We start from the raw sequence: 25562 nt of genomic DNA on the forward strand, positions 1-25562 counted from the left end.
GAAGAAAAAGGGACTTACCTTCTCCATGCCTTCCTCTTCTGGAATTGCTTGTAAGAAAGCCTCAGTGAGGGCTGGATCATTTCGCTGGGCAAAGGCTAGTTCAGGATTGGTGGTGGGTATCAGTTGTCACACACCATATGTAAGGAACTCATGGTGGCAACGGTAAAAACAGGCACAATTGATCACAGTTCAAGGGTGTTCATTAAACTGTATACAGGTTGGAAAAACGCCAAATCTAAACCTAAATCTAAGATGGGAGCAAGAGTCTACCATCAGATGAAAATAAGGCAGTCCTAGTGGCGTTGTGCCAAATAAAAAGGACCTATATGAAGTCAAACCTTAGAACTAATACAAAAAGACAGTGGTTTTCACAAATCATATATCAGGATGCAGTAGCTTGGGTCTCCCTTCACCATGTTTTGAGGACAGGGTAAGGCGGGATCTTGGAGCACAGCACAGTTCCACTTGCAGGTATCAGGTTCGTCGATGGCCAAGTCTCGTTTCTCTTGATTGTCTCTTGCCTTAGAGGGCCTGACATATTCAAATAACAAAAAACAAAATAAAATTTTGTTTCCTATTTTCACTTAGGGTAAAGATTCTTCACCCCTGTGTACCCCTCTTGCGGGCGCTGACCCCTTTTACTTTCAGCCTCCCTCCACCGGGTTCACTATGCCTTTTCCTTCATTCACAAATCTTAACGTCTTTTTAAACAGTTCCAGTGGACATCACTTGGCCGGGTTCACTCTTGTCAACACATTGTTTCTTGGGACTTTAGACTTGCACCCCTTCTCATCAGCATCCCTCATCCGGGTTCACTCTTGCCAAATTCACATTCACATTTACTTCAACGTTCACAGGATTCACTTACCTTGCTTTCTCCTGTGACAGGATTCACTTCCCTTGCTTTCTTTATAGTTCTTAAGTCAAAGGCTTTCTACTGCACAGGGATTTTGCTTGACCTCCTGTATGACCACTTTGACCTATCTTGGTGGCTCTCCTACGGCCTTCTGGTATCTGTAGTTTCACTCATATGGGGATCAACCAGAGTTTCTCAGAGCAGCACCCACGTGGTGCCGGTCCCCATCTGCAGCTGGTCTCCCCTTAACAATATTGCAGTTCTTTGTACTTCTCTCACTTTGCCATTTTGTGATTTTCATTCCCAACAGCCGGTTCTTATCGGATCTCCCCTCGACTCACCGGCTGTGATGAACCACTTGGCTTTCCTCTTAACTGGAGTCAAGGCCGGTACCATGGATGCAGGAGTTTCCCTCCCTCCGGCTTATCTGCGTTGATACGCTCCATGTACCGTTGACATCTGCTGCAGCACACTTGAGCTATTGTCCTTGGTTTTACAATTCCTTGAGTGGAGGATTCGCAGGGTTTGGTCAAAAAGGGCAAGGTTGTGTCTCCCCTCTCCAGCCTCTCGATATTTGCCGCCTTCCTCTTCCTCTTGAACTCCTGGATCTGGATAGCTGTCTCGTCGTGCGGTCTACCTTACTCGTACTGTGCTCTCTTGCTCCATCTTTTATCCCTGTCGGGAAGGGAAAGAACTGTCCGGTGTGTGTGATTCTCGTCAATTGCCTGATTTTGCCTGACCCTTGTATTGGGACATGTCAAGTAAATGGCTCTGGTGTTAGTCTGTTGTCTTTCGTGTTGTGCGAAAGTGTTTGTGTTGGAAAAGGGGGACAGGGGTAGTGTTTTCGAATGTTCTACATGGTAGGATGGGGAAGAGGTATTGAAGTAAGGGGGGATACCACGTCTCACCCGTCAGTGTCCCATTCCCCGAGGACCCCCATCCAGGTGATCCTCCCTCACTGGTCCACCCCCAGAAACTGGATCTAATAGCGATGACCATGTCCTGGCCACCTGGATGACATATCCTTGGGGACTAGCTAGGCAGACACCTTCAGGTTTCTCACACTACCCACAGCTGCCATTCTCAGATAGGGCCTGTGCATGGGCACAGTCTATCTTAGCAAGAGTGAGAGAGTACTAAGGCCAGATAGCAGTTACTGTAGGGCAGAGATTGAAGGGCAGCAAAGAAGGGAGAGGATTACGATGACAACTGATGGACAACCCTCCCTTTTGTGAACAGTTGTATTATTCTTTAACCAAAAGTGTAGTTGTTTCACATTCCTTTTTCTCACTTTACTAAAAGTCTCAATTACCTACAATCACCTTTTTGCACTGGTCACTCCGATTTGGGGACGCCAAAAGGGGCTGCTTCATGAACTTGATTATTTGCCAGACTAAACACTCTTTAGTCTAAGGCCAATCAAGTGGGTATAACTGGTCACCTTTTGGTAGCAAGGCCGAATGCGCTGTCTTGTCTGAGTAAATAGGCTTGGACAATCAATTCCAGCTGATGGCAAACAGAGATGATTTATTTGTTGGCTTGCAAGTCAAGAAGACCTTCATACTAACCTGACCAGCCCTCCAGACATGGCACAATTATAGATCAGAGGTCATCTGACCCTAGATCCTTTGATAAACACATGCTAGGCCTTCTGGCACACTTATCTCGGCCCCTGCTAAAACAGTGCCCCATTCATCATTGACTAATAGTTCTTTAACATCATGCTTCCGCCCCATAAGGGTTCTGGGAAGCGTCATTTCCGGTCTCGCCTGCTCGAATGAGGGGCACAGATTCTCCACCCCACTTACAACTTCTGGTTACTTGCAACAGTCCATCATTCAATCTGGTTTGCTCCTTTGTGATCTGCAAGGACTCGGCCAAGTAGCCATGTCCCACTGAGCGTAGTCCTTAGTCCTTAGGCACACGTGCCACAAAGTTCGTGGGGGCAAGCATTGCCTTATACCAAACAGAGAAGGGGTTACCTAATCAAAGTCTGCTAATAAGAAAACTAGGGGCGAGGCATCATAATAATGTATCAGACAGGGCTGATTCATAATTTTCCTTACTGCTCTGTAACGTCAGAACCGACCCGTTTTTGTTTTTGTTTTAGATGGCGCTTTAGCTTAAGTGGAAACTATTGCATTAGAGTACAGCTAGGGAGAACTGTCATATGAGGAGGGACACCAGGCTTGTAGGTGTTTGGGTACTTACCCACCCATTGACTGCTTCTCAGCCATGCTAATCCTTATGGCTATTCCCACTGTGAGACAGGCATGATATCAAGAGAGACAGACTCAAAAGTATTTGTTTTAAAAACTTTATATACTAAGTTTCCTGGGTTGGTGTAGTGCCTGACTGGCCTAACTCTAAAGGGATAGTTCCCTTAACTGATGTTTCTAATGGCTGTCATTGTCTAATAGTCCAAAATAAAAGTCTGTCTGTGTCTAAACCTCTGCTTGCCTTGACTCTTTACAAAAAATGTGATAGGAAATCTTTTGATAAGGAAAATAGTGGTTCAACAAAGAAAATGGGAAACCAAAGTTGATTTCAGGTGGCCTTCTCAACAGGAGCAATTTGGTCAATGTCACAAACATTAGTTCAATCCACAAGGCTGTTTGTAAGACCTTCTCCACAGGCCCTGGCAGTGATTTCAAATACCTTCAGTGTATTTGAGTTCCTTGGGGTTGCCTTCCTCATGCTTCAACTTGTTCGAGTTTCAAACCCCACAAAAGAAATGCAACACAGTTCCTCTTGAAGCCCTCTGGGTTCCCTTCCCACGCCTCAATCCTTTCAACATTGTGAAGAAAACCAATAAGTCTCCAACTTGGTTCAGCCTCTTCGGGTTCCCTTCCCAAACCTCAGGCCTCTTCCAGCTTTCAACACAAAACAAAATATATCACAATTCCTTTTTTGTTTCACAGGCTGCTCTTCCCCAAGCTTAGGCCCCTGTAGTTCCAAACCTTTTCCTTATATATATAGTCTTTCTTACAAACTATCCTCTCATAGGGAAGAATCAGAGGTTTCGAAAATGCCAGGCTCTTTGCTTTTCCTCAGCGTGACCACTCTGACGCTTTGCCCCCTCTTTGTTTCTTACTCTTGCTTTCCTTTGCACTTTTTATCTTCAGTTGCTTCCTGCATTATTTTCATGTATTCCTCTCCCTTTGTCATGCACACTTGCACTATCCTTTATTCATTCGCTCTGTTGTGCCTCTTGCACGCTTCTTTAACTCTTCCGTACACCCCTGCACTTGTGTTCTTCTTTCTGGGTCACTCACACCCTTTCTATACTGTCTTTTTCCTATTGTGCCTCATGCACACTTCTTTCACACGGTCCACCTATTTTAGGTCACACGACCAAGTGCCCTGTGCTTAGCTTTTCCCCTTTATGGCAGTTCAATCTCCATCAGATTAATCCTTGTTCATAAAAGCACCTTCGTAGTGCTTCACTTTTTCTCTCTCTTCCTTTAATTTAAAGTTCACCTCTTTAATATTTTTCACGGGCCTCTGGCCCATTTTTCACTCGTATCACTTCATTGGCCAACTTTATTGCATTTGTTATTTCACACACGCACCTCTCCCTGGCTTCGCACTCACACTTTTACTTGTATCGTTCCATTGTTGAAGTCATCCCTTTAGCTTAAATCTAACATTTACACAAAAGTGGTCCTCTTGTTACACGTTTCTCATGTTACTTTGTATCGTGCTCTTCACAACCCGGCTCTGCAATTCTCTCAGACTCACCGGCTGACTTCTGCACTTCAGCTCAACAAAAAATCTTCGTTCCGAGGTCCTGGTCTCACTGCCTGCCCCTCAGAAACTCCTGGGCTGTCTCACCAGCCCAGGCCAACAAGCATTTGCCTCCACAGGTTCTGCAGGGGACCAGCACGCCTCTCGGCTCCCATGCACGGACTCTTCTTGGCTCCCTGGAGAAACAGCTCCCTCACCACGCTTCTGCTCTTTCAAACTAAAGCTTCTCAGCGTCTCGGCATCCCAGTCTCTGGCCTCTGGTCTTGGGCAGCTCTGGTGTCTTGGCTCTCCTCTCAACTCACTCTCCTACGTGCATCTGTGCAAGACAACACCTTTTATAGTGAAAAGACCAGTCAAGTAGAGATGGTGCGAATGGTTACTATTCAATCCCTGAGCCTTTTAGTGGGACAACTTGAGTTGTTTCTAGGGTAGGTTGCCCTTATTTTCCCCATGTTATTATTCCTCCTTGTCTCATTATTGCTTGAAAATGGGGAGGGGGAGATGGAGTGAGTTTGAAAATACCCCCTTGAGGTTGAGGGAAAGTAATTAGATGTGTAATAAGATTTAGATTGAGTTCTGAACATCTTATCAGAGTATTGACAGAGAGTATAAGAACATCTCCTAGTTCATTCTTCCCCTAAGGAGAAAGTTGTCCCCTTCTTCATATTGGCCGATGGCTTATGTGTGTAGGGTTCTGAGCGGTATTCCCTATTATTTGGAGAGGATGAATAGAGCTTGTGATCAGTGCTCTGATCTTGTGTTACTTGCACGTTCCTCCCTCGCCCTCTTGGGTAATTAACTCTTTTCCTTCTCGCTCTAGGGTCATGACGGATGGAATGAGATCTAGGGATTCTGCTACCTAGATTTGGGTCATGGGAATCAAGATACCCTATGAAGCCATTTGGGACTTTCCACTCCACCACTGTCCCGTTACAAAACTGCGTGTTGCCTGGGGCATTCCCATGATCCCAATGCCAGACTCCCCTACCCAAGTGATCCTCCCTCACACGTCCACCCCATGGGTTGGGATCCGAAAGCGATTGCCCTCCCCTGGCCACCTGAATAGAGGATTCTTGGGGTTTACTTGAGAAAATACCCCTAGGTTTCTCACACCACCCACTTCCTGCCCCTCCCCGCCCAAAACACATTGTCCTGGGATCTCTTTGAGCTATCTTTATCATGCCTTACATCAAACTTTGTGCTCGAAGTGCCTGTCAGTGTTTTTTTAAAGCAGTCTTCTGAGTGTTAATGACTTAATTGGAGCTGTAAATTCACTATGGTAGAATAGAAATGTCTTAACCAGGCCTGCCTTCAGCCACTATGTGTGTCGTTCTCTGAAGTCCTGTTAAAAGCAAGCATTGGAAAAGCCAACAGTTACTGGTCTCTTATGATCGGGTGGACGATTTGTTAACCGTATCCACATATGAGAAGGTCATCTTCAAGCAGTCTGGTGACACTGATACGTTCTTGGACATATCGCGTTAATTCCTAGATGCCTATGGCTAATTTACCTGTATGTAACTTCTCTCAATGACCTTGATGTGTGCTTCTTTCTCCATTTTCTTTTCTTGTTTTCTCTTTTCTTTTGACTGCTTTGTGTATACCCATCTTGTAAGAAACTTTTTGATTGTTTATTTGTATACCTGCATTGAGTGTACAGATTTTGTTACTGTTTAAATCAATTAGTTGAGTTTCCAATTAATTGTAATTGAAGTAGGCAAATAAAAATAATTTAAAAAAATATATAATATATACAATAATGGATTTTATTTATTTGTTCTTGTATAGCGCCCAAAATCCGGCGGTTTCAAGGCGCTTTAGCTTAATGGTTACAGAGCAAATAAAATAAGTGCTTCAGGTTACAACATAAGAGCAAAATAAGTAAGTAAGTACATGGTGCCAGCCACACGTGGCATGGCGGCAGCTATACACTGATGCAAGGTCGTAATCAGTAAGCAAGTACACAGTGCCAGCCACATGTTGCATGGCGGCAGCTTCACAGATGCAAGGTCGTAATCGGTAAGCAAATACATGGTGCCAGTCACCTGTTACATGGTGGCACTTCACACCAGGGTCAAGATCAACAGTCAAATGCGTGGTGCCAGCCCCTATTTTCAGAGCGTCGTGGGTACACCGTCAGAAGCATGGTGCCAGCCTCATGAAGCAAGGCGGTGGCTAGACACATATACGCAGTCAAATCAGTGGGGGGGCAGGCAAACCAACACACAATCGATAAGGGGAGGTGTGGGGGAATCCTACAGACGCACAGGCGACCAAGGGGTACGGGGGGGGGTGGGTGGGAGATCATGCAGACACACAGGCTGCATGATACCAGGAACGGCCGTGGAGGCGCACAAGACACAATGCAGATTTTCTTTGCAAAGAAACGTTTTTCTTAAATGCAGTCCTGAATAATAAGCAAGGCCTATTTAGTTGGTTCAATGGGGTATCCCTCTGCCATTTGTCCATGAGATTCAACCCGTAATTTTGTGCACCAGATTTGAGGCATCATTTGAATGAATTGGGTGGATATACCTATGGAATCCTGTATTGAATCTTACTACCGAACATCTTTATAAGTCAATATGACACCATTCTACTACGTAAAACCATTCTAAGAAGATGGACTAGTGAGTTTGACCCACGAATATTTACAACATATTGCCTCAACTATCTCTGAGAAACTATTTACCTCACCAAGGTATACCCCATTGAACCAACTAAATAGTCCTTGAAAACGACCAGGAGGTCGAAACACGTGTCGGCTGTATCTGTGCACTAACATTACGAATAAACCACATCAGAGACTTCATAGATTAAAGATTAATTTGCATACAAAATATAATATGGCACAGTTCTGAGCGCAAATTGTCCTCCCAGAATTTCAATCCCTCTGTCAGGATTAATCAGGTGAGTAAAAAGGCAGCGAATATGGCAAGGGAAATGTCCACAAAATCACACAGTGAATAACCTTGAATCAAACAACGTGCACACAAGAACCACGACTCATAATACTAAAACCCAGGAGTGCAGATAGAGTGAAACAAAAATACCTATATATGAAAAGGGATGTGGGGTAAGCACTTAGAACCTCCTTATGACTGAAAGGAAAGTCAGCAAACTCCTTACAGATACTGACAGCGCTAAGCCCACGTAGAGGGCAAGCAAGGACAGGATCTGTGTGCTGACACTCTGGATGAAACTGAACAAGGAACTTAGAAACAGTACTCACGAGAACCGGAAAGACCACTTGAATGTCAGTAAACCCACAAACCCAGTTGATCAAACAAGGATCCAGAAGGCTATAACAGCAATGGGTGGAGGATAACTAAATACCTAAGACCTAAGTCAAGGAGCAAGTAGGAATTGTGATTAAAGAAATAGTGAGGAAAACAAAAGGCATTCACACAGGGACTAGTTACTACAGCACCCCACACCTAAATAATCAAATGGGAAATAAATGTAGAAGTGAAATGGAAAACATGGCATGGATCCCAATAGGAAGTAAGGATCAGGAGCAGGGAAAATGATATCACAAAAGGAAACCTTACCCACCCATCCAAGGAGAAAAGGCAGGAAACTAAATCTAAAAAAGGAAAGACTAATGCATCAAGTTTTTTAGTAGCAAAGGACAGCATCAAAGAAATAGAAAACACAGGCAAATTGGGCTGCATCAAAGGGTAAAGCACAGGGAAAGGCTGCCTGCAGACAGAGGAAGACAGAAAGGGAAATCCAGAAAGCAGAAATCAATTTAGCACATGAATCCGAAATCCAGGGCGGAGGAACAAGAAACAGGAGCTAGGAACTAGGCACAAAAGCTAGGAACAAGGAACAAGGGACTAGTCACAACAGGAACACTGCAATGATGACCAGCGCTGGACTGAAGTAAACTGAGGCTTTTAAAGCTGCTTAACGAGCACACCCCTCAGGTGTGCCGCCTGCTGCACCTGCAGCCACAGGTGTTGCCTATCCTCCACCCAACCTTGTCCTGCAAGAGAGGAGGTGAAGCAGTGAGCCAGGCATTCTGGGAAGCATAGTCATTTGAGTAAAGTAGCATGCTGGCTGCCAAAAACCTGGAATGGATCCGGAAGGGAAGTAATTTGGAAAATAAGGTTTTAGCGCTCCCAATTCATCACAGCACTGTAGCATTGGGTTCGGAGGAAATGTCCAGTAGGGAATAAACCCCAAAACATGCCCCCAAGTGACGGGAACAGGAGCGAAGGGAGCGAGTCGTGACAGTATACCCCCTACCACGGCCGTCTCCAGGCGACCGTCACCCGCACAAAACATCTTCCTTCTATGATAGGAGCGCTTTGTCTTTGGAGGTGGCACTGATGGAAACGGTGGCCTATGGGCAAAAGCAGATGGACTGGAATGAATAGAATCAAGCTGCAGTCTAGAAGAGTCATAGGCAGGCTTCTGGTGAGGAAGAGACTCATGGTTCGAAGAAAGGCATGAAGGACCTGCAGGACCTGAAGCAGAGTTGGAAGGTCCAGGAAGCTCAGTCACTGGGAGTGGACGCTTATAAGTCTTTGAGGAGGGAGGCAGGCTGGTGCAACATGCCTTAGACAATGGTAGAAGCCATGTTAGCCTTTCTGCCGAGAGTGGACACGCAGGAGATGAGGAAACTGCAGGTTTCGGGAAATGTTTATGTTCAGAAAAAGAAGGTGGCGGCCGAGGTAGAGGTTCGGATCCTCTTCTGTCATCCATCTGGGAAAAGGCTTGTGGTTGAAAGTGACTAAGGTTTGACTGCATATGTTCCATGCCTTGGAGGCCTGGAAGTCCTATGGGTTGTTCGAGGCTGGCACTTCCGGTGACAGTCGTGTAGCCACCTTGTTGCACGTGGGGTACAACCGCAGGGATGTTTGGCATACTGATAGGAGTGATAGAAGCAGTACTTAGTACATCAGGCACACTCGCAGCAGGAGCAATAACAGGCACATCTTGAACTGCAGCAGTCATTCTCTTCCTTTGGCTACTAGCACCCAACTGGTGCTGCTGCTGGGGGGCCGTGCCCGTCCCTTCCTTCGGGCTCATGCGTGATCCGGCAAAAAAAAGCTGTCAAGCGGTTGGTCCAAACCGGACCCCAGATGCGAACCACCCAGCCCGCTATCCTGGTCGGCTACTTGTTCGGTGACTGGGCCGTGGCGGATGGTATCCGTCTCCCTCTCGTATTACTCCAGGCAAGTCCAATGGCCTCGCATGTAAGGCTCTCCCGAATCATGATCCAGCTTGATGTTTCTGAAGAGAGAGCTGGCAGAAGTTTCAGACTCAGATGTTGCATCTTCGGGAGGCTCTGATGCTACAGTCAAGCAGTGGGGAGTATTGTCTTGTGAAAAAGGCAGGCAATCTGGTGATCCCCCTGAAGCATACAAAGGGCTGGCTGGACCTTCATCGGTAATAAATGGTTGGGATTCAGGAGGAATCTTTGGAGCAGAAGAATATGCAGCAGGATCTGACAGTGTAGACAGGTACACCTCCGATATTGGCCGCGAGGCTGAGAAGGATACAGGTCTCTCATGAACTGAAGCCAAACTAGCAGTAGGCTCTGGGACTGAAGACATGCACTCAGGATGTGCTACCGGAGGCTCCATGGCTTAAGGATAATCCGCTGGATGAGTCACTGTAGCCGAAAACAGGCATGCCAGAGGAAATTCTGAGGCTGAGGGCATGCAAGCTGGAGCCGTCTCGTTAGCGGAAGACAAACTTGTCAAGATCTTTGGCTCTGACCACGTACATGGGGAAGGCTCTTGAGTGACTGGCAGACATAGCAATTGTTCATTGATTGAAGACACGTGTGTCAACGATGACTGCAGAGCCGTGGACTGGATAATCGAAGAGTCAATGGTTGTAGGAGGACAGACTGAAGTCCCAGAAGTAGACAGACACATTTGTGGCTCAGGAATGGAAAAGACCTTTAGGGCAGTTGACTCCTTGGCACCAGTAACCAATGACTGAACTGTACCCCTGCAGTCCCTCTCCTTAGCGGATGGCACAGAGTCTCTTCCTTTGTAGAAGTCAATATCAACCAATGGAATCACCATAGTAAAGTCTCTGTTAATCAGGATTTCCTCAATTGTCCATTCTTCTGTCTTAGCTTCTGAAAGTGGCAGATTAACAATCAACAGTTCAGGAATCTTCTGCCAGGTTTTTGGTTCAGTATCCTGTGGAATGGGTCCATCAAAATCTGAAATCTGTACTGTCTCTGACTGTTCGTGGTGACCAAAATTGGCAGAAGGAAGAGCGAACACAGAGGTAGCATCGTTTTCCACATCAGCCTGAACGTCTACTTCAGTCTCAGCAGCAAGATCAAGGGCAGAACCTAAGCCTACAGTAGTGACTGATTCTGTGTATGTCACCATTGTGGATTGTGTTTGGAAATCAGAAGCATGTATGTGTTCAAGCTCAGAATTATGACAAACTGCTACACAGGAACTTTTGGGTAAAGGAGTAGCTTGTAAATCTTCAGCTAACTGCAATCCCTGACAAACAGCAGAACAATTGTCAGAAACTGTGCCCAGATTAAGCGCTGTGCTAGAAGAAAGACTTTCACTCTCAATAGATCTAACATATTGACAAATATCATGGTTTACCAAAGTCTCTGCACTCAGGGGCTGAACAGTGTTCACTTCATCAACATCAACAGATAAAGTCTGAGGTGTATTCAGTAAAGAGTGCAAGGTCTTATTCTCTTCTTGTAAAGAAATGAATTATTGTCTTAACTCCTCAAGCTTAGCTCTTAGCATGCCCTGCATTAACTGTACATCACTATCAGTAGGCACAGGGGGAGGCATAGTGGCATCAGGGCTGGATCCTGCACTAGCAATCTGGATGTGCACCGATTGTAAATTGTCATCTACTGCTTGCAGGTTCTGAGATTTATACTTTCTCTTACCAACTTGGTCTGTGTTTCCCTTAAGCAAACTATTGACATTAGACCTCTTGGCATTAGGGACTACAGTTTGTACTTGTGCAAAGGAGTATGCTTTAGACTGAGGGTAGAAAACAGAAGTTATGCAAGGAACCCCTCCATTCTTTATGTTTGTACCATGAAACTGTTCAATCTGAGGTGAAGCACAACTGGAATCATGGGGTTCAACAACAGAGGTACTCTTGTATAATAAGTTTAACAGTGTGTTGTTTTCTGCTGCTAAGGCTTGTGCTGACATAGAATCTGGATCAGAATAAAAGACAGAACTAGGATCAGGCAATGTAAGATGTGCCATCCTGTGGGAAAAATACTCTGCACGTAAATGCCCATTCGTGACAAGGAGTTCATTTAAGTCAGGACTAGTGATTTGATTGTCACAGGTAAATGTAGGGGAAGCCTTCTGTACAAATTTGTTAGAGGCCTTGCTGCCTTTCTTTCTTAAACTTGCCATATTCAATGGGTATTTTGAGCTGGTCATTCTGTCAGGATTAATCAGGTGAGTAAAAAGGCAGCGAATATGGCAAGGGAAATTTCCACAAAATCACACAGTGACTAACCTTGAATCAAACGACGTGCACACAAGAACCACGACTCATAATACTAAAACCCAGGAGTGCAGATAGAGTGAAACAAAAATACCTATATATGAAAAGGGATGTGGGGTAAGCACTTAGAACCTCCTTATGACTGAAAGGAAAGTCGGCAAACTCCTTACCCACTATGCTCTTACAGATACTGACAGCGCTAAACCCACGTAGAGGGCAAGCAAGGACATGATCTGTGTGCTGACACTCTGGATGATACTGAATAAGGAACTTAGAAACAGAACTCACGAGAACCGGAAAGACCACTTGAATGTCAGTAAACCCACAAACCCAGTTGATCAAACAAGGACCCAGAAGGCTATAATAGCAATGGGTGGAGGATAACTAAATACCTAAAACCTAAGTCAAGGAGCAAGTAGGAATTGTGATTAAAGAAATAGTGAGGAAAACAAAAGGCATTCACACAGGGACTAGTTACTACAGCACCCCACACCTAAATAATCAAATGGGAAATAAATGTAGAAGTGAAATGGAAAACATCGCATGGATCCCAATAGGAAGTAAGGATCAGGAGCAGGGAAAATGATATCACAAAAGGAAACCTTACCCACCCATCCAAGGAGAAAAGGGAGTGAAACTAAATCTAAAAAAGGAAAGACTAATGCATCAAGTTTTTTAGTAGCAAAGGACAGCATCAAAGAAATAGAAAACACAGGCAAATTGGGCTGCATCAAAGAGTAAAGCACAGGGAAAGGCTGCCTGCAGACAGAGGAAGACAGAAAGGGAAATCCAGAAAGCAGAAATCAATTTAGCACATGAATCCGAAATCCAGGTCGGAGGAACAAGAAACAGGAGCTAGGAACTAGGCACAAAAGCTAGGAACAAGGGACTAGTCACAACAGGAACACTGCAACGATGACCAGCGCTGGACTGAAGTAAACTGAGGCTTTTAAAGCTGCTTAACGAGCACACCCCTCAGGTGTGCCGCCTGCTGCACCTGCAGCCACAGGTGTTGCCTATCCTCCACCCAACCTTGTCCTGCAAGGGAGGAGGTGAAGCAGTGAGCCAGGCATTCTGGGAAGCATAGTCATTTGAGTAAAGTAGCATGCTGGCTGCCAAAAACCTGGAATGGATCCGGAAGGGAAGTAATTTGGAAAATAAGGTTTTAGCGCTCCCAATTCATCACAGCACTGTAGCATTAGGTTCGGAGGAAATGTCCAGTAGGGAATAAACCCCAAAACATGCCCCCAAGTGGCGGGAACGGGAGCGAAGGGAGCGAGTCGTGACACCCTCCTATACTAATTTTAGCTCAGACCATTGTGGGTGATCTGTGGGGAGTGGGCTCTTGCGGCCAGTTTTGAATCATATCTTTAATTTTGATTTTGAAGGTGGTGAATAGTGCACGGTTACCCATATCGATCCCACTACTTTTTATTCATTCTGAATAATAAGCAAGCGATCAGTGCGCATCGTCGAACGGCCCAGTGAAGCCCAGAAGGCTTACCTTAATTGCTCAGGTCCAGCGTGGGAGAGGTCCTGAGGCCTCCAGGCCGCGGGGTGAGGGGAGAACCCATCAAGGTAGAAGCCAGAAAAGAGTGACCAAAGCCAGGAGCAGAGGACCAACTCACGGGCCTTAGAAGGCGGACCGGCATTCGCCTGCCGGCTCACCTGATTGGTTCAAATGTAGATGAGCAGGGCCAATCATAGGCGTCCGAGCTGGAGGCAGAGAGCCAAATGGGGCACAGTACAAAAAAGGGACCATGTTGGAAGGCCAGGCAGCATGTAGCAAAGTGGAATAATGCTGCAAAAATGTTACCAGTGACGGTCGTGGTGGCGCACAAGACACAATGCAGATCTTATTTGCAAATGAAGTTTTTTTAAAATGCAGCCCTGAATAATAAGCAAGCAATCAGTGCGCATCGTCGAACGGCCCAGTGAAGCCCAGCAGGCTTACCTTAATTGCTCAGGTCCAGCGTGGGAGTGGTCTCGAGGCCTCCAGGCCGCGGGGTGAGGGGAGAACCCATCAGAAAAAAGAGTGACCAAAGCCAGGAGCAGAGGCCAACTCACGGGCTTTATTCGACTGCCGGCTCGCCTGATTGGTTCAAAGGTTCAAATGTAGATGAGCAGGGCCAATCATAGGCGAGCAAGCTGGAGGCAGAGAGCCAGCTCGTGACACAGTTCAAAGAAGGATAATTCCTAATGTAAAAAAAAGACACAGAATTAATGAATTTCGTTCTCACATCAACATAACACATGCAAAAAAATGTGAAACGGCATAAAAGAAAGCCAGCAATGGACATGAGATACTCTACTCTATGTTAGCTCTATTAAATCTATAAAACACCAGGTTTGCCTCCTGCACTACTACTCCGTGACTATCTACCATCTCCCTATAAAGCCCCCCAGCCATCTGCACATGGCACTAAACTACACTGCACCCTCATCAATGCACAATCCATATGTGCCCACGCCTTTGACATCCATGATCTCATAGAAGACTTAGAACTCCCCCTCCTGCTCACCCCTCTCATCACACCCATGACCAGACTCGTCAAACTATGTGATTTCAATCTAGGATTTAATTACTCCGCCGACAAATGAGCCAAAGCCCTCACCATTGTCCTCAATTACCTAAATATCCAACAAGTGATCAATGCGCCTACTCACAGCAAAGGGCTGCACACTACATCGGATTGGAAACCTAAACACTAACCTGCACATAACTACCACCAAACCACTGGCCTGCACCGACCACTCACTGATTACATTCAGCAACCCTCTCACACACACTTGTGCCACCCGCCCTTCCATTACCACTAGTGCGCTCTCCCGACACTCACAAACTCACAGAAGCTATATTATTCCCAACCATCACTAAACTACTAGCCCCACCCACAAACCGTACAGACGCCCAGACCCATGTAGATTCCTACAACACGGCCCTAACACAAACCCTTTCCTTGCTAGCCCCATTCAGCACCAACAAGCCTAGACACCAAAACACCTGGTTCACGGAAGTACTCCACGCCATACGCAGACAAAAACATGCCCAGGAGCACACTTGGAGAAAAGGCCCCACAACAGAAAACAAAGTAGCATTCATATCCTCAGCAAAAGCCTACAAAAGTGCAATCATCACACCAGAACTGAATCCTACAACACTATTTTCAGTAGCAAGGTCCAATGCTAGAGAACTCTTCTCAATACTGAGAGCTAGAAACCTCAACCTAGCCCGTTTCCCACTTCCCCATGGACAAAGCACTGTGCAGTTCTATCCAATCAGCACTCCCTAACAAAACTAATAAATGCACCTATAAAACCATCTCCAAAAATCCTCACTCACAGACTCCAACTCCCTCCCAAGCACAGGAGGCGGAGGTCCACATCCCACACCCACCACCCCCTTCAATTTCTCACCAGTCACCACAGAGGACATCCACAATGTCCACTGGCTGTCAAACTCCAAAAGTGATGTATGCCCTGCACCCATTATCAAGCTATGTGCTAAAATACTTGCACCAACCATCGTCAACAGCTTCTTTAACTCATTTACAGTCCCATCCAACATCAAGGAAGCCTGCATCACGCCACTTCTAAAAACATTTTAAAAACTCCTTTGACCCCACCATCCCAACCAACTACCACCCAATCGCCAATGTCCCTTTCCTACTCAAAGTGCTAGATCGCACTGCACACCTACAAATACAATCTTACATCGAACACAACAAAGCCTTGTAAGCCTTGCAGTTCCTTGTCGTTGCGCCCTTTTACTTACGAGTCTGGTGCGCTTAACAAATGAATAAACAAACAAACAAACGTCTTGGCATTAGACAATCAGGTGTTAGACCACATGACAGCACAGAATCAGCTCTTCTAGATCTAAAAATCCAATTCGATCACACACGAGACTCTGGTAACATTGCCCTGCTCCTCCTCCTACACCTATCAGCAGCATTTGATCTTGTTGACTGCGATATCCTCTACTGACATCTAAAAAAAACACTTCACACCAGAAGCCATTAACTGTGTTAAATCCTTCCTAAACGGACGTTCGTCCAGTAACGAAGCCACCAACCCCATTTCTGTACCATTTAGTGTTCCCCAAGGAACTGTATCCCTCCCACCCTTTACATCCTATACACCAAACCCCTGTTCAATCTCCTAGACAGCCAAGACATTCCTTACACAACCTTTGCTGATATACAAATTCTACAAATTCTACTAAATCTTACAGGCAACTATGCCGAAGTCACTAGCAACATCAATGAAGTCTACAACATTATATAGAACTTGATGTCCAACCGCCACCTCTCCGCTACTCATCGTCGGCTCCCCACACAGTCTCTAAAACCCAGACTATGCGACTATTAAAATCGACAGAAACCTCATCCCACTAGCAGCACAAGTAAAAACACTGCAGGGTCTATCTCAATGCTGAACTCAACATGCACAACCACATCAAGGCCTTCACCTCCTCAACTCCCTAATCAACCAAACTGATCAACCTTAGAAGAAAATTCCCTGCACCAAGCTACTAAAGGTTATTCCCGTGAACGGCCACTTTAAAGCCACACTGTGCAGACAGCCTTTCTATTTTATCTTAGTGAATGTATACTTGCTGCTAATATTTTATTGTTGTGTGTGCTAGAGTGATGCTATAGCGAACGTAGGAATTTTATTTTTCATTTTCTTGTCGGACGCTGCAGTTGCGAGCAGTCCACTTTCTACTCTGGCGAGGGGGCGGCCTTAGCCTCCCTCCCCTTTCCATACCGGCATTTATGTGCTTCCCCGGTCGCCCGTGCAGTGGGTGAGCCGTCATCACGCCAAAGGCGTGCTTAAGGCAAGCCTGTCTGTGCCCGTCCGTGCTACGGACGTGGAGGGTGGCTCTATACCATATTCCAGGGAAAGGCTCTTTTCTCTGGCCCCAATGAGCACAGTGTTTCCTTTTGGGTGGGTAGATGAGCCTGTTAGCTACATACTACCAGGTGTGCAACTTCAGTTGATGGTTGATCCCAATACTGAGACACATTCCTTATTTTTGTTAAACACCAGATCTCTCCTGGCAGATGCAGCGGAAGTCAACTTCCTGCTATGTGATCGCCGTCCTGCCATCTTATTCCTTACTGAGACCTGGTTGCAGGAAAGCTCGGCCCCTGCTCTTGTTCAGGATATTCCTGACGGCTATAAGATCATCCATCTCAATCGTCCTGCTCCTCAACATGGTGCTGGGGTGGCTGCTATCTTCAAAGCAGATTTCGTCTTGACTCAACTGTGTTGTCCTCATTTTCTATCTGTAGAGGCTCTTTTGTTGAGGTGTGTGATTTCTCCTACCTTCTGTCATGTTCTTGTGGTCTATCACCCCTCTGGGCCTTATGCTGGTCTTCTTGAATCTTTAGTTGACCTTATATCTTCATATTAAATACACACATTAGATTGTGTTGTGTGATTTAAACCTGAAATGTAACCTTCCCAGAGCCCCTGCCCTTGATGCCTTCTTCACTAGCCTTACTGATCTAGACTTCGATCAACATGTGGTAGGGCCTACCCCTAATATGGGGAATACTCTTGATGTAGTATTGGCCAATAAAACCCTACTTACCTTTCAACTGGCAGAGTCTATTCTCGCCAGCCGAAGTTTGGCAACGGGCTTGGCGCTCGGTTAATCTACTAGCCCTTGTATCTTCTATTAAAACTAAATGTGCGGCCGCCTCTTTATCGCTTCTATCTGCTTCTCTTCTGGCAGTAGCTGATGAAGTAGCTCTGCTCCGGCTTACTCAAATTCGTAGGCCTCCTTCGGAGCTGTGGTTTTCCAAGCAATTGAGGTCTGCGAGATTGAAACTCAGACAAGCGGAACGCAAATGGCGTATTGATTACGAGCCACATCTCAAGATCCTGTATAAGGCCCCTCTACGGCCTATTCAGCTGCTATTTTAGCAGCAAAATAATCTTATTTCACCCAGAAAATCAAAACCTCTTTGTGTCAGGCCAAGGCCCTATTCACAGTGGTTAAATCTCCATCCTCCTCCGTAAATTGTACACCTACTGTTAAGCCGACCCAGGAGCTGTGTGATTCTTTATCTCAGTTTTTCATTAGAACGGTCGAGATTATTTATGCCAATATTTTTGTGAATACTGCACAGTTGCCATTACACCTACCTCTGCCAATAGTCCCTCTGACCCTGTTATGGACACTACTCGACCTGGCTGGTCCTCCTTCCCTCCTTTTCTGAAGAGTTGGTTTTCAAGGCCATTCAGCAGATGAAATATAGCACTCCTTCCAATGTGGTGCCATTAAGAGTCTTGAAGGAGATTTCATCTGACCTCTTACAAATGATTACGGATGCCGTAAATGCCTCTTGTCAATCGGGGTTTATTCCGCCAGAGTTAAAGCCTGCAACAGTAATCCCTCTTCTAAAAAAACCTTTGCTGGATTCTTCTTTGCCATCTAACTTTCAGCCTATTTCTCTCCTAACTGCTCTCATTAAAATTTTGGAATCACTGGTTTCTCCTCTTCTGTCTTCTTTTCTTGAACTATCTGATCGCCTTGACCCAACCCAGTCTGTCTTTCGGCCGGGCAGGGGCACTGAGAGCATCCTTGACTCCGTCCAGGACGACATGGATAGGCTAGTGGATGCGGGGGGTGTCGGAGCCCTGATACTATTAGACCTATCGGCGGCTTTCGACACGGTGGACCATCTTACCCTGCTATCCCGCCTGGCCCAAATCGGCATATCTGGTCAAGTATTAGCCTGGTTCTCTTCTTTCCTGGTTGATAGATCTCAATCCCTTTTGCTCTCCCCTTTTTCTTCTAATTCTTGTCACCTTACTTGTTGTGTGCCTCAGGCCTCCGCTTTGTCCCATATCCTCTTCAATATCTAGATCTGGGCTTTAGTGTCCCTCATTCGCTCCTTCGGCGTTGGGTGCTATTCATATACCGACGACACCCAGATCCTGATCCGTTTAGATCTTGATCGGGCTGGTTGTCGTCGTGCCTTCATCAGTGCCTGACGGCCGTGGGGGAGTGGATGGGCCTTAACTGGCTGAAGCTGAATGGGGACAAAACAGAGGTGTTGGTGGTGGGTTCTCCTCCTGACCCTTCACTCTGGATCGTGTAATTATGACTGCCACCTTGTCTATGGATGCCCAGGTATCATCTGTTTGTCCTACTGGGTTTTTCCACCTGAAAATATTGGAAAAAGGTACTCTATATGATACCACCTTCTTTGCGCCTGCCGGTTGTGGCTGCAATGGTATCTAGTTGGCTGGACTATTGCAATTCTTTTTATCTCGTCCGACTAGAACGCTTTCCGAATTTTGCAGCGCAGGTGGCGACAGGGTCACCTTATGGTGCCCATATTTCTCTGGTTTTGCGCCATCTGCACTGGCTGGCGGTTGCCCAACGTATTGAATTCAAGGCGCTTTGTATTGTGCATCACGCTCTGCACCATCAGGGGGTGGAGTATCTTCGGACCAAATTTGTACGTTTTCTTCTGAACCGCTCCCTGAGATCTGAGTCGGTTGGCCTGCTATGTTCGCCACCCTTTCGCCGTTCCCGCATTGGGGCACATGCTTTCTCTATTGCTGCGGCGCAGCTATGGAATAAGCTGCCTGTGGCATTGAAAAAAATGGCCAACCATTTGGCCTTTAAGAAGGCTTTTAAAACACATCTTTTTTAAACCTTAGTGGCTGATGGTTGATGGCTGTTTTTCCGGGCTTCTTTTTCTTTCCTCTCCAGCGCCACGATGCTTTTGGGCGACCGTGAACTATAGAAGAATTAATAACATAACATATCTAACCCTCACCAGAGCCATAATAGGTAACACGTTAGATTACTGTAACGCCCTATTCTCAGGAACAGGGAAAATCTAACTAAACTCCAACTGCTACAAAATAACGCCCTCGGACAGATTGGGGTCTCAAACGCACCGTCCAGATCACACAACCCAGTAAAGATGCACACTGGCTACCCATTAGAGCACGCATTGACTTCAAGGTCCTCCCCATTGCCCGTCGCTGCATACATAAGTCTGCCCCAGCATACCTCAGCCCCACCCCGCACCTCCCCTCCCAACCTGCACAAGAAAACTTCCAGCCATCATCTACGATCCTCATCCTCCCCAAGATTCAACAAAAACATGCTGGCGGAGCCAGCTTTGTGGTCACGGCCCGTACACTATGGAACTCGCTCCCTCTACCTATCAGAAACTAGCCCTGGCTCTTCAACAAGTATGACTAAGACATTACCCCTGAACCATGTACTTCACCGGTTTCTGAAGCTTGCACCATACTGTGACTTTTACTGATACTGCATGTACTCTGTTACTGTACTAGTGCTGCGATAAAGCTTGCACCATACTGTGACTTTTACTGATACTGCATGTACTCTGTTACTGTACTAGTGCTGCGATACCTCTGGGTCTTGGGAGCTGCAAACAGGGGAATAAATAAAGTAGATAAAAATAAAATAAAACAGATTGTATGTACAAATAGGTTACAAAACAAATAATATGCAACATTGATTGGTGTGAATGTTTCAGTGTTTAGCTGGTCAGCAATTGCCATGTCTTCCTTTGGGCTCACAGAATCCTTTTTAAAACCAAGAACCACACCTGGCCAGATGTTGAAAGATGTTGAAAGACAAATGAGAAAACCTTCGAACAAATACTAATTTGCTGCAAACATCATAATAGTTGTTTATACTCTGAGAGAATGCATTAACGTTCATTTAAATTGTCTCTTTGAAAACAAGCTACTAGAACACTATGGGCCATATTTTCTAAAACATTCTTTGATGCAAGTGATGAGCAAAGGGCATCTGAATGGTCACTTTTTCACCCCTTTGCTTCTGACCACGTAAAAGTGCATCTAATGCGCTCCCAGCATCTGCATGGTTGATGGGAGCCTGCGCGCACTACACTAAGGCATGCAAAGGGGCTTTTGCGCTGCCAACCAGCCACCAAGAAGTGCACATGTCACCTTTGAGAATAAGCTGATCTACGCATTTCTGAAAGTAGCGCAAATGAAACCAGCACATCATCTGTGCTCCTTTTATTTGCACTGCTTTCTTAGAATCTGGCCCAATGTGCTCATGCTTAACTGCATTACTCTAGAAGCGGATGCATCAGGAACATCTTCAGAAACCTCGCCATTAGACAACTGAGAAATAGGCTTATATTCTCCTAATGGCAAATGGGTAGCCAGTGATAAAGTTGCCTGGGAAAAGGTCGCCAGGGGTCGACATGTACCCAAGTTTGCACTCCTACGAAAATCAAGCACTTTCCCCAAATATTCTAAGACAAAATTAAGCAATGATACCCGATCCGATGGGCTGGATCGGGTGGGAACGGCCCAAGTTACAGGTCAGAGCGTAGCAAAGTTCTTAACGATGGGTTCTGGTGCCATTACGGAATCGGGTATCATTGCAAGCCTGGGGTGCTGACAGCTATGTATTTTGTATGAATGAACAGGACATCTCGTGGTGGCCTGTTGATTCATCTTAAATACTTAACTAAGATGGCTGCCACAGAGCTGGAAGATTGGGCTCCAAGCTGAGTCCCTCTTCCATTTCCACGGTGGCCCAGGCGGTTGGAGCGACGGCAGGGGTTGAGTCGCCGCCAAAACTATAAGGTGAGTGGTGTGGAGGGGTGGGGAGCGGAGGGTACAGTGACTGAGAGAAGGAGCGGGTGGGGGGAAGATGGCATGGGAACAGCCATTAGGTTGTCGTTCTATTCAGCCCACGATCCAAGTAACCTGATAGGCTGGCTCTCCCGCCCCGGGTGCTAACAGTTATTAATACCCGTCGTAGAATATGTGGGGGAAGGCTTTTAGAAGTGCAGAGAAAACAATCACCTACCTTTTCCCCAGGCACATTTTCAAACTACGGAACTGGAAAATGCAGCTCTTGACGTCAAAATGAATCTGAAAAAAGACTCTAGTTATTGCACACAGGCTTCATCAGGCCTTATACCCTAAGTGTTCTGAAGTGCTCTTCAGGCTGACCATATGCTATGTATAATGTCACCTTAGGTTTCAGCCTTCCTCTTGGTCCCGCATTTCTCCTCATGTCTCCTCTGCCCCGGTTCTGTCCGCCCACAACCCTTTACGGTTGAAAAGGTGCAATGTAAGGAGTCCGCTGTTGTCTTCAGTTTCATAGTTGCTTCAAATCATTCATTTCACTGTCATTTCGAACATCTGTTAACCTTCATACAACCGACTAACAAAAAACCTCAGCATTTCTGCACTTATCTCACTCAAAAATCTTACACAACCATCTCTCGCACAACAACCTGCACGCACTTCACAACACTGCAACACCACATAAGCAACACCAACAGCACACCAGGACTGACATCGATCCAATATTGGCACCAAAGCTCGGCACCTGGTGTATACCGAGTTGAAGCTGCCAACAGAACACCACTCCTCTCACTATCCTACTCCCGCTTCACCTACTAACCCATCCCATCTTCTCATTTGCAGATCCGCCAGAGCGCCAACTCCGTTGGTGACGGTGCGCTGTACAAATACCTTTTAACATTGAACATTTCCCTCTGCAGGTTGAATGTGTTGATGAAGGCGAAGCCAATCGAGCCCTGAAAGAGGTATTGTTCTCATTCTGCTTCCATCTTTTAGAGTTTATAGGGGACCCAGGAAAGGCAATGCGGTTCTGCAATGTTACATGATCGGCCCCCTCCCAGGCAGAATAGTGTGCGTCCTTCCTATGCAGGCGGCTGCACCCCTATATATCCTACCTAGAATAGCGTGTGTTCATTACACCTGAGATGTGGCACCCTCCTGCTGCGCAAGTAATGAGGGGGATAGCAGGGCGGCGTGTGGCATTGCTAACTCTACCTTAGAAGCCACACAGATGTCACGGTTTCCTGGGGTGCCAGGGCCCACACTGTGCCAGTTTATGGGAAAGGGAAAGAAAAGAGGTCAATCCAGGGATGGGCCGCACGATGTTAGCGATTTAAAAAGGTGGATTTCAATATGTGACTGACCTGTCCTTCTTTCCTTTCTGTTACCAAGGCGATGGTGCTGCGGACGCTCCAGCATACGAACACCTGTGCTTACAAGGACTGTTTTATTACCTGGGATAACAAGGTGACCTCCTCCCTGTCTTTCACAGCGTCTGGGCCATTCATGCATTCGCCTACCTTTGCAATATATGTGTTTGATGGGGTTATTTCAAGGTTGTAGTCGCCATCTCCCAGGGCTGCTGCTGTTGGGCACGCCTCATCTATGTCTGCTTTAGCAGAGAGGTGGAGCCAGGATTGTCTAGCAAGTGGGGCCTGGCTGGGGCTAGTGTAGTGGGGCCCACCACAGTGGCATTCACATCTGTAAAGGGCCGCACAGAGCTGCTGAGTGGGCATTTACTCTGAGTCAGAGACTGCTCTGAGAACAGCCTTTGACAGTTTCTGCCTTTACCTTGTAGTTGTCCATGAAGCATGCCTGATAAATGTTCCTTTACATCAAACTGGTGAAAGGAAGGTGCATCGCGTGACTGTGAGCCAATGAATGTTGTTGTAGAAGTCTACACATTCTTCTCCTACTGGTGTGAGAAGGTCGGTGGCTTACTATTTGCCTCCGAAGGTTGTGTACTTTGGAACCCCCTCCCCATTACACCAAGGAGGGATGTTTAATGGCGTGTCCCCTTCAGGAAACGACTTCCAATAGACTCCTTGCCACCTAGCAAGGGGCTGGTCCACTTGAGATGGGTCAAGCCCTTAGCTTTGGTGTAATCACCTCCATAAATCAATCCCCTCTCCCCCTAAATTCCCTAACACAGCGGTCTGCAACCTTTGGCTCTCCAGATGTTTTGAACCACGACTCCCATCAACCGTAGCCAGGATAGTCAATGGTGAGGGGTCATGGGAGTTGTAGTCTAAAACCTCTGGAGAGCCACAGGTTACAAACCCCTTCCCTAACATAATGTGGGCACCATAAGAGTACAGATACAGAACACCTTTCCATATGTTAGTGAGGTTTTATACTGCACTCATCACCACCATAGTGGTCTTACATTGCAGGGGCTGGTTTGGAAAGTTGCCTATTCGGTCCACCTACCCGGGGGTAATCAGATGGTGGTCTTCTGGAGAGAAAGAAAGGGAAAGAGGGATGGCGAGATGCATGGAAGCAATCTATGAAATGTGCTCTGCAGCAGTATTGTGGAACCACTAACTGACTCTCATCTCTTGCTGACTTGTCTGCCTGAGACCTGGGGCTTTCGGGTGAGTCTTGGGGAGGGTGTTGGCCCCAAAGAGGAAGGGGCTTCAAAAGAAGACCTATCATGTACAATCGCTGATCCTTAGAAACTCTGCTCCACATGAGTGGCACATAACGGGCTTACGTGTGGGCAAGAACTTGCCTGAATGCGGCTCAGAGTTCATCCTCTTCTGGGGCAGATTAAGGTTCACTTTAGAAAATCTGAGAGTTAAAGTGGCTCAAGAAACAAGAGCTTGTCTGCATTGAAAGCTATTAGTTGCTGTTTCGAGGCTGTGTTGCAGGCATCATGTATCGACCTCTCTGCTAGGCTGTGTTAAACTGATCAATGCATGATTGATATGTTTTGCATGTGCTTACTTCAATCAATTACTCTGGATTCTCTTTTTATGGCACTTGTATTGAGCAGGTACCTTTAATTAATTTCTTCCATCAATGATTCTACCCCAGCACATGTTTCGCTGTTGCCACAGCTTCCACGTGGAGAGTTTTAAAAAAAGTTTTTATATATTTCAGTGTGTATTTCATCTGCTTCTGGGTTTCATTCATTTTCAGGTTTGGGTTATGGTTAGTAAATTGTCTTAAAATGTATTAGTTGTCCAGCGTTTTTCTGTTTTTTCCCCGTGCTGCCCGTCTCCATGTGTGGTTGGATCCTAACTAAATCCAGAATAATTCCTTGGAGGAACCTCATGTTTAACATATCATTCAAGCATTCTTCTGGCCCAGATCTTTCTTTTGTATTTCATAACTCCCCCCCATATGTCACAGAGAAAACCTTCCCATGGCACAGACTTTACTTTTAGGTGTTTCATCAGCAAAGGTTACATTGACCTTTATTTCTCTTACCTGATGATGTGGCATTCATCGAACTACTACTTCTTCACGCTTTTTGGTTTTCCCTGCAGTCCTCCTCCGTGTTCCTGTGTCTGGTGATGAAGTACCTGAGCGGCGAAGATCTTGGAGCTGTGATCCAAACCAAGCGAGAAAATCAGGAGAAGATCGACGAAACGGTAAAGTGCTCGAGAGGGAACGAAACAACCAAAAGTCCTGTCCTACCAGGCAGAGACCTCAGCGGTCAAGAGAAAAGAGAATCTGGAGTTTCTAGGCAAATCATGATGAATCCCGACTATTAAAACTAGTGGGGCTATTCAGCTTTGCCAATAGAGAGACTGATTGCTCGCTCGCCCACACAGATGCCAACTGGCCACTTTTCATTAGAAACAACCATTATATAGAACTGCCTTTTTAGCCAACAGTACGT

General features: G+C 46.1%; 1 protein-coding gene across 1 annotated transcript in view; it reads left to right on the plus strand.

The window, feature by feature from the left end:
• Positions 1 to 25562, plus strand: part of STKLD1 (serine/threonine kinase like domain containing 1) — a 595840-nt gene that overhangs the window by 101788 nt on the left and 468490 nt on the right. The window contains exons 3-5 of the mRNA XM_069609351.1: positions 22636 to 22680; positions 23108 to 23182; positions 25207 to 25311. Of these exons, the coding sequence (XP_069465452.1) occupies positions 22636 to 22680; positions 23108 to 23182; positions 25207 to 25311 (225 nt within the window). The remainder of the gene's footprint in view (positions 1 to 22635; positions 22681 to 23107; positions 23183 to 25206; positions 25312 to 25562) is intronic.

This window comes from Ambystoma mexicanum, chromosome 8 (assembly GCF_040938575.1).
Source record: "Ambystoma mexicanum isolate Mex_15411 chromosome 8, UKY_AmexF1_1, whole genome shotgun sequence".
Taxonomy (NCBI): domain Eukaryota; kingdom Metazoa; phylum Chordata; class Amphibia; order Caudata; family Ambystomatidae; genus Ambystoma; species Ambystoma mexicanum.